The sequence below is a fragment of the Physeter macrocephalus genome, chromosome 7 (assembly GCF_002837175.3).
Source record: "Physeter macrocephalus isolate SW-GA chromosome 7, ASM283717v5, whole genome shotgun sequence".
NCBI classification, from domain to species: domain Eukaryota; kingdom Metazoa; phylum Chordata; class Mammalia; order Artiodactyla; family Physeteridae; genus Physeter; species Physeter macrocephalus.
In genome coordinates, this window is record NC_041220.1 from 436617 (window position 1) to 446829 (window position 10213).

Genomic DNA, 10213 nt, shown 5'->3' on the forward strand with positions numbered 1-10213 from the left:
AGCTTCTGTCTTCTGATGACATAAATCGATCACTTTAGACGTGAGAGAAACAGGAAAAGCTGTCTCTCTGTGTGGTTCTTGGTGCCTCTCAGCGGTGGGAGGGTGATGGAGCTTCTGCCCTGGCTCCAGGGCCCTCAAAGCAACGGTTTAGAAGTTAGTCCAATAAACTAATGCACTCTCACACAGTGTACAAGCTCATCCCCTTATACACTGTAACACTAGGAAAACGTGCTCTTGGAACAGAATAGTTAAATCTTTGGGTTGTTCCCTTTGCCTCTTACCGAGTTATTTGCTGCTTGCTACTGTGGCCGTGAAAGCAGAGGTTGACAAGTCCAATATTGTTATAGGCAGGACACTCACACTTCTAGCAAACAAAGTGTCCCAAACACAGATGCACTCTAACGTTGACCAAAGTTCAGCTTCTGTTCCAGCTGAAACAAGAGCCTTGCTAAGAGACACAGAGGGGCTGATTGGCTGGGCAGCGTGGGCAGGGTCCATAAAAGGCAGCTGTGGAACATCTGGGGGGCAAAGACATCACCCGGCCAGAGGCAAAGCTCAGGGCTCCTCTGACTTCACCATGAGTGGGTGCCCATTTTTAGGAAGCAGCTTTGGGTGAGTATTTACCTCTCTCCTAAGTATGGGTGAGCTCTTAGGAATGTCAAGTAAGAACACTAATTCCGGAATTTCAAAAGCGAGGGTGAACACTGCCACCCTTCTCCCCTTGTTTAATAATCTACTTGGAAAAGTCCGCAATAAGGGAATTCTCTCGTCACTCCTATTATTAGTTACTGTTCTTTGTCAAGCTCTAGTTTTCTCTTCTCACTTTTTCATCTGCAGATATGCTTTTACAAACCTCTCTGCACAAGGCAGTGAAGAAGACAAGTCACAAATGGGTGTGAACAGAGCCAGTAAAGGGGGCCTTCTCTACGCCAACTACCTGCAAGTAAGTGGCAGAGTCCTTGCAAGGAGCAGCTTTCGTGGCTAGGCGCCAGGTGACATTTGCATGTTTGGGTTTTTGTTTGTTTGTTTCTTTGTTTTCTCAGTCGCCAAATAGTTTTCTGGACCTAAAGATATCTCTTTTCATGCACATGTGTGCTTTTTCAAGTTTTGTTAGAACAATGCAAGAGACTCGTACGTGAAGATTCACCTGCCTGACGGAAGTACAATAAAAGCAGAGAACGCAGGATCCAGGCCGAGGAGGACACGGGATAAGATACAGCGCAGATAACCGGCAGGCACTGCACAACTTGTATACCTGAGACATGCTTACTGAATCCCAGCCTAGATAATCGCAAATGTAGCCAGAAAATTTTCTCTTTTAAATTCTTTATCGTAAACTAGAAATGTTGAAGGCGTATGTTTAGATGAAAGAAAGATGTTACAAAGAGGCATTTGGAGATTATTTTTATCTCTTTTTTTTTTTTTTTGGCCGTGCCACGTGGCATGTGGGATCTCAGTTCCCCGACCAGGGATTGAACCCGTGCCCCCGAGGTGGAAGCGTGGACTCTTAACCGCTGGACTGCCCAGGAAGTCCCCGGAGATTATTTTTAAGACGTGAAGGGATTAGAGCCCTTGATGCCCTTGTTGGTGGGTTTCTAAGGATGAGCTGACAGGCGATGTTAAGATCTTCTTAGAATCGACTCTTTAGGAGAATAAAAGAGCAGCAGACACACAGTAGGCTAAGCAAGCTGTGAAGCTTTTATGGCACTCGCTCCAAGAGATGGAAGGGACATGATTTCGCAGTGAGGGTAACAGCGTTTGTTATGGTAGATTCCTACCAAATATACTTTCTTCTGAAAAGAATAAAACTCATAAATTCAACTCACGCTCTATGAAGAGACATTAATTGTTTAAACGAAAGTAGACTGGTTCCTGAGCATTTGGGATTTGGGGGACTTTTTTCAGTATTGTATTCTCTTTATTAAAGTTGGTAAAAATCTAGTTTTGCAATTTCAGAATCAGTCTTTCTTTCTGTAATCTTTTTTCCAGCTTTATCAAGATATAATTGACATATAACATTGCATAAGTTTAAGGTGCGCGCACGTTGATTTGATACACTTAAATATGGCAAAGTGATTACCACCAGAGCGTGAACTGACACCTGCATCATGTCACATAATAGCCATTTCTTTGTTTTGCGGTGAGAACACTTAAGATCTAGTATGTAATGCATTGTCATTAACTATAATCACTATGCTATACGTTAGATCCACATAACTTATTCATCTTGTAACTTCCAGTTTCTACAAAATCAGTTTTTCTATTTTTTTTGTTTAAAGTTGGAAAAAGTTTTGAATGCGCAGGAACTTCAAAGTGAAATAAAAGGAAATAAAATCCATGATGAGCATCTTTTCATCATAACTCATCAAGGTAAGTTGCACACAAAGTTGGACAGTAACTATTCTTAGGAATTTTCCATCAGTAATGAGGAAAGATACCACACTTTTACCCGTAAGACGGTGGAAGACTAAGAAATCACCTTTGTTAGGAGGCTTGCGAATACTTTGCTGGCAGGTAAATTCTCATAGGACCTCCTTTTGCGATTTATAGCAGTCTTCTTTCTGCTTCCTCGGTGCTTGTTGGATCAGTTAGGACTCTGTCCTAAACCCAAGGGGGCTTTCTATCTCTTGGAATTCACAAAGAATTTGCAAGCTAAGATGTCACTATTTTTCAACTTGGAACGTTAGAAGACTATTTTCAGGAAACAGATCCCTCACATTTACTGTAACTTTACATATCCTACGGAGAGCTGGTACTAAACAGGAATGTGAATTCTGTCTAAAATGTGTGTTCCTACTCTCCATACTTCTGACTTCTGGGTAGTGGTTTTTAACGTAGAGTCCTTGACTTTGGAAGTTTAGGAAGTCCCTGAACTCTTTGAAATTTTATGCAAAATTTCACAAACATGTCTTTCAGAGGTCTGTGACCCCCAAACCTTTAGATTTCCTCTAAGATTGTTGGTGTCATAATACTGCCTTCTGGCTGACCGGGGCCCAGTGACTCATGCGGGTCAGTGCTGTGTTTCTAGATGTTTCCTTGTCCTATCAATTCTTTGTGCCTTTTCCTCAAATGATTGTTTTCTTCACAGACTGGCTAATATGATTGTCTCCTCTGAGTTAAAAAAAATTAAAAATGGAAAATAATGGGGCTAATGTGTTACTTCTTCTGGTTTTTATGTTACCATTTTTGCCAGTGGCTCGAAGGCAAAATCAGCAGGGGAGGAATCACTGCAGGGCAGCACACGTTGGGAATCAGAAATTTGTTTCGCATCCCATCTCTGCCGTGAAAGATGGTGTAACCTCGGTCAGGTTTCTCGACCAGTAATTCTCACCATTTCCCCACCCATACAATGGAAAGAATGATTGTTTCTTCTCATGCATCGAGTTGTTGTGAGGATGACATGAGTAACGTGCACTAAGCACTGAGCTCAAGGTAGAGCACGCAGTCAGCACACAACGAACGGTAGCACCTGTCGTCTGATGGGGAGACTTTCCTTCCATCAGAACACGTGGTCAGTGGGTCATGGGACCAGCTACACAAAGTTAAACCTGAAAACGAGACTCACAAACAGATCCGAAAATACTTGGTTTGCTCTTTTTGTCCAAATGTGGAAAGTAGATTTCTGAAAGTCTCCTTAAATGTAATTTCAAGGTGTAATTTCATCCCCTTCACTAGTACAGAAGCACAGCCTGTGCCCAAACAGAAGGCACTAGCGATCACTAAGATGATTGGTTTCCATGCTCCTCTAATGACTACACTGGCTGTTTAATTCATCTATTTATATCATAACCACCCAGCGTTTATCTTACGCCAAACACTGTGCTAGGAACTGAGGGAAATAGGTGCGTATGCCCGACTTTCAGCCTGTTCATAGCTTGTCCTCCCCAGAGAGTCCAAGTCCCTAGAAACAAATACGTTGTCCTACTCATCAGGTTGATGAGTATTAGGGTCTCACTCTGTAGAAGTTTAGCATCACTTCCCCTTCTCCACACACCTCCAGCTTCCACATGGGAAATTAGATTGAGATTACGTGCTATATCCTCAAAGACGCTGACAATATTTTGTTGAGAGAAGTCAATTGGAAAATAATGTGAAGCATCTGGATAACACGCCTGGCATATTCAAGCACTCAATAAAAGGAGGCTGTTATAACTTTATCACTAATATTTGTTTGTAGCATAAAATGGGGCTCTATTGGCCTTTATTGATTTTTAAGTTACATTTTGATTTCTCTTTCAGTGTGTTAACCGTGTCTTGCATATAATTATGGTCAAAAGGCTCCCATCACTTTCCAACTGACAATGATTTTCCCCTCGCAGCTTATGAACTCTGGTTTAAGCAGATCCTCTGGGAATTGGATTCTGTTCGCGAGATCTTTCAGCATGGCCACGTGAGTTGCATGTCACAATATTGTTTTCGTACTTCTCTTGGAGAAGGTAGAAAGTATTATTAATGGGCAAAGTTTAACCCCAAATGGTGGAATTATAACTTAACGGGGGAGAAAGTTTGTAGCGGAGAAGAGTTTAGTCGCATCTTCCCAGCCTCGTCTCCACCTTGCTTCAAGGTCCCTTTCAAATTTTAGTTTCAAGCCCCTTGCTTAGAACTCCATATTTTCCCCTTAAAAAAAAGTTGTGACGAACGACGGTGGATTGCCAGGACAGCTAATGCAGACTCGTTCATCAGGAGGTACCAGAACTGTATTTCTAATGACCGTTTGCATGGGAAGTCAGGAGCGATGGTGAGGAAAGGGAGGCGGGGAGAAGGAGGAGGGGAAAGAGCGGGGAGAGGCGGAGGAGGACCGGGCGGGGGAGGGCAGAGGGGGGCGCCCCGCGGAGCCCCCGCAGCCTCCCTCCCAGCCTGCACCCTGCCCACACCTTCCTCCGCCCTTGGGGGACACAGGACCCAGCCTTGGGCCCCCCAGCTCGGAGCCCCTGCGCCAAGCGGGCTGGGAGGAGAGACCATCCATCCTCGGACAGGGCCCTTCTCGTACCTGTGAACGCAAACCCCAAACGTCTCAGCGGCAACTCCCGCCTCAGGACGGAGCCCACGGACCCAGGGCTCTGCTTAACCTGCACGCACGAGTCCCCGTGTTCCCCTGGACTTTATTCCTTAAAGCAAACCTAACAGAGACGTTTGCTAAGGAATCGGTGGGAGTTGTGGTCCAGAATTTACTTAAAACTTGCTTCCGTATAGTTTTCTATTTTTAAAGAAAAAAATGATTTTGGGGTTGCAGGCGTCCCTTGTGCACAATTCAGAGTTGCTATTAGTTCAGCGTCGACGTAAGGCACGTTTTAGTGCCAAGGTTGCTCTTTAGAGGAGAGATGACGTTAACGCGAGCCCATTGTTATTTACGCTCTATTTAGTATCTTCCCGAATGCAGGACTGCTGACTCTGTTTCACCTCCTAACCCCAGGTCAGGGATGAAAGGAACATGCTGAAGGTGGTGGCCCGAGTGCACCGAGTGGCGGTGATCTTCAAACTCTTGGTCCAGCAGTTCTCCGTCCTGGAGACCATGACAGCCTTGGACTTCAACGACTTCAGGTGTGCACGCGGCTTTGTCAGCGAGCAGGGTTACCCTCCCATTCTGACGGGCTGGAGAGAACGTGTGTGTTGTGTTGTGTGACGTGAGGGGCCTGTCCTGCTGACACTCTGTCCCTGGGAGCACCTGGGAAGCATCACCACACGCATTTAAGCAGCTCCGGAAACTATTTCATCCCTTCCTCCTACATATGAACATAGCACGATCCATTAATTTCAGTTCATCGTGTGTGCCCAATTTTTATCCCCAAAGGATTTTAGACAGCTTACCAAAATGGCTAAAAAGGCTGCTATAATACACATAACTAAATTTAAATGATGAAAAACTAACAATAAGAGAGAAACAGGAGTGGTCTATAAAGAAACAGGTCAGCATAAGTTATGGATTAAACTATGAATTTTATTTTTTTATATTTTAAAATTTGTATTTTATATTGGAGTATAGTTGATTAACAACTATACTCAGGTGTGTTAGTTTCAGGTGTACAGCTAAATGATTCAGTTATACATATACATGTATCTATTCTTTTTCAAGTTCTTTTCCTATTTAGGTTATTACAGAATATTGAACAGTTGAACTATAAATTTTAGAGGTACATATCCAGGAAGATATCTATCTATCTATCTATGAAATCTTTTTTCATAACCAAAATTTGAGAAGAAATCTTCCTAAGAGCATCAGGTGCATTTACTGATGGAACAGACAGTGTCTTCTACATATTTGACGATCAAATGAAAAGTGGTAGAATTCCTTTGTAGTATATTGAACAACTTGAAGTTTTAGTACCAGTTAGATGAAGGAAATTTGTAAGGATGGAGAGTTAAGTGGGGTGGGAGTACTCACACTCTGTGATGCCCTATTTTGTGCTAGGAAGCATTCCATTCATTTTACTTGTAGGGTCTCACCAGTGCTCGTAATAATACTAGGGAGTGAGATTCATGAATTGAACTTTAAAGAGAAGAGGAATAATATATTGTTTTCCGGCCGCGTGGCTTGCGGGATTTCCCCCACCAGAGACTGACCCCGGGCCACCGCAGTAAAAGCACCGAGCCCTAACGCTGGACTGCCAGGGAATTCCCTTGAATAATACTTATAAAGAACCTTTTAGCACTATTGAATGAAAAATACTGCGCAGCGTTCACCTGTCTTTATCTTAGGAAAAGCTGAGTATACACACGTGCATGTACGTGTCTGCATGTGTATGTATAAGTTTACATGTAGACACACACACATAGATAAACACACACATACATACACATATGACCTTTCACAAACTATGCAAACATCCACTGACAGTGACAACGATGGCTACGACCTCGTTGTCCTGATTTCGGTGAAGTCCAAGTCCTGGGCCCGACGCTAGGCAGGTGTGTGTCTGTGCGCGGTGATGCCTCGGGGAGTCACACTGACCACCTTTCCCAGCGGAAGAGACCCTTGACCAGGCGACTGACCACGACAACAATCTCCCCCCTCCTCTTCTGCCCTCCCCGACCTGTTCTCACAGAGGGTACTTATCCCCGGCATCAGGCTTCCAGAGTCTGCAGTTCCGACTGTTAGAAAACAAGATAGGGGTTCTTCAGAGCTTGAGGGTCCCTTACAACAGAAGACACTACCGTGATAACTTCAGGGGAGAAGACAACGAGCTACTACTGAAGTCCGAGCAGGAAAGGACCCTCCTGCAGCTGGTGGAGGTGTGTGTGCAAAGGCCACTGGGAACGCCTAACTCGGCACACCTGGTTACTTGAGCGTCTGCGACCCCCGGATTTTAAAATTCATACCAAAGTTGGGTCGCATTCATTGTAAATAAGAGAAGAATGAATTTATAGAAATACTTGAGCTGGTAAATTCCACTAATTAAAATATTAAAAGCTCTCTTCTTGAGAACTTCAGAGATATTTATATAATCAATGATATGTTAACATTTAATAACCTCCTTATCTTAGTATAACAATCCTTTTAAATGTTCCTGCTAAGCAACATTTGATTAGCTGATTTTTAAATTGGGTATGGTTATTTATTGAATGAGCTTTATTTCTTTAAAATATTCCATAATTGAAAAGTTCCACAAGTTGTGTTTCTTAATTAAACTAAGTCACTAAGATTCTATCCTTCAGAATTTTTTCCCTTCATATCTTAATTCTCTGTGGGTCTGTAAATGGCCTTGAGGAATTATTATTTGTTTTTGCATAAGTAAATTATTAAATAAGGATTGTATAGTCTTGATTTCCTTGACAAAGTCTTTTCCTTTGCAAATTAAATTTTTATTTTAGTGAATTATACTCTGCTCACTAATCCCCTGGGCATTGTAAGTATAGATTTAGGTTAATAAATTATAGATAATGCTATTTAACGGCTTATAAAGATAGAGAGAGAAAGAATCAGAAAGCTAATTTCAAAACCAAAAATAGGCTAAGTGAGAACCCACCGAGATGCACGGATTCGGTTTTATTTCTAGATTAAAAATCCTGTGGCATCTTAAAATAATTGAGCAGTCAGTTGATTTCAAAGTTGCTAAGTATACAATGTCCCTGCATTTAGAAGAAATCATATCTTATACATGTCATGAGTCCTTCAGCTCCTAAGGCATAAACTATTTTGAGAATAAACCAGAAGCCCTCATCAAAAGAATGTATAGATATGTTAATAGATTTATAGAAAAAAATTGGGATTTCTGTAATAATATATTTCTTAATAAAGAGTAAATATCTTTAATGTGATTTCCTTTAAGATTAGGAGAGTAAAATATTGCTCTTTTATAAATGAAGAAATTGAAGGGAAAGAGAAATATTTACACACAAAAAAACGTAAGATGTATGTTTCTCAAAACCACGAAAATTTTCTGTTTCAAGTTCATAAATGTTTGTTACAAAGCATTTTACATATTTGAAATTTTACAGTGTATTTACTTGAAAAATATTTATTTCAGGCATGGCTGGAAAGAACCCCAGGTTTAGAGCCACATGGATTTAACTTCTGGAGAAAGTTTGAAAACAACATTGTCAAAGGCCTGGAAGAAGAATTCACAAGAATTCAGGTATTCGTGAAGCCATAAGTAGACATAAGTTTGCTGCAGGAGAAGTCCTGGGAATTTCATTTTAACCATTTTCTCTTAATCTTTCATTTTCCTTATATTCTTTTACAAATGCATCTGCTTGGAATATATGACACGATTGATTTAATTTTACTGATGTGAAATAAAAATTAAATGAAGAAGTTGATTGTAGGCAAGACTTTGAATAGATGACACTAATAGACCTTTCTCATTTTTATTGAAAATATCATGTTATGACCAGCTCTAGACAGACGTGGGCTCACGAAGGACCAGTGATCCGATACACTAAGCCATATAACTTTCCTTCACTCTGATGTGTCTGCTGAGTTCTTCCTGTTGGCTCTCAGACAATGTCAAGTTTCTCTCAGTTAAAAAGAAATATTGTAGATTCCTCAATGTCCCTCATGTTATGGGCCCCATATCCTTTCTTCATGACCAAATTTCTTGAAAGAGTTGTTTCAGTTCTACATCTTGAGAGGCTGTGTCATGAGGTGTTTAAAGCAGGGACCTGATGTCACAGTCATGGGTCAAGTCCCCCCGTCCCTGCTTGGTGACCCTGTGCCATTGAACCCCTCCTGCTACCTAACCTCTCTTTGCTTCACTCCCTTCATTGGCAAAATAGAAAATACGAGTATCTACCTCATAGGATTACTGTGAACATTACATGAGATTCATATTTGCAGAGTATTTAGAACAGCAGTCAGCATGGTTATTTCTTTTTCTCCATCTAATTCTCGCCCCGGTTCAGTCTGCCTTCCTGCCCGTCATTCACAAATGGCCACCGGTACCTAAATCTAATGGCCATTTTTATCTCCATTTTACTTCACTTCCTACTGGCTTCACTACTAATGACTACTTACACTTTCTTGAACATTTTCCCCCATGGTTTTGGTACCAACATTCTGTCTTCATCTAGCTTTCTGACCCTTGTTTCTCTGTCTCCTTTTCACAAGGCATGGGCTCACATCCCTTGCATTCCCTCTCTCTCCTCTTCCACCAGTGAACTCGTTTATACCCACTGCTTCAGCACTTGCTAAGACACGAGTAATTCTCAACTGTTTAGCTTAGTTAGCTCCTTAAATTTCTTTTTTTCTTTCTTTTTAAAAAAATATTTATTTGGCTGCTTCAGGTCTTAGTTGGGGCGGGTTCTTTTGTTGTGGGGTGTGGGCTCTTCCTTGAGGTGCACAGGCTTCTCTCTAGTTGTGGCTCGCGGGCTCCAAAGCACATGGGCTCAGTAGTTGTGGTGCACGGGCTTAGTTGCCCCAGAGCATGTGGGATCTTAGTTCCCTGACCAGGGATCGAACCCACATCCCCTGCATTGGAAGGCGGATTCTATTTTATTTTTATTTTTTATCTTTTTTACTTTTTATTTTTTTAACATCTTTATTGGAGGATAATTGCTTTACATTGTTGTGTTAGTTTCTGCTGTATAACAAAGTGCATCAGCTATACATATATCCCCATATCCCCTCCCTCTTGAGCCTCCCTCCATCACTTCCTATCCCACCCCTCTAGGGGGTCACAAAGCACCGAGCTGATCTCCCTGTGCTACGCGGCTGCTTCCCACTAGCTATCTATTTTACATTTGGTAGTGTATGTATGTCCATGCCACTCTCTCACTT

The 10213-nt window shown here is 41.9% G+C and overlaps 1 protein-coding gene across 2 annotated transcripts in view; it reads left to right on the forward strand.

Annotated features, from left to right (window-relative positions):
* Window positions 1-538: 538 nt before the first annotated feature.
* Window positions 539-10213, forward strand: part of TDO2 (tryptophan 2,3-dioxygenase) — a 20910-nt gene continuing 11235 nt past the window's right edge. Inside the window, exons 1-7 of one of the 2 annotated variants that reach the window (XM_007113325.2) lie at window positions 539-612; window positions 838-943; window positions 2280-2370; window positions 4320-4390; window positions 5414-5541; window positions 7044-7230; window positions 8466-8573. In XM_007113325.2, coding sequence (XP_007113387.1) covers window positions 578-612; window positions 838-943; window positions 2280-2370; window positions 4320-4390; window positions 5414-5541; window positions 7044-7230; window positions 8466-8573 — 726 coding nt within the window. In that variant the 5' untranslated portion in view covers window positions 539-577. The remainder of the gene's footprint in view (window positions 613-837; window positions 944-2279; window positions 2371-4319; window positions 4391-5413; window positions 5542-7043; window positions 7231-8465; window positions 8574-10213) is intronic. The other variant, XM_007113326.2, reaches the window with a different exon arrangement.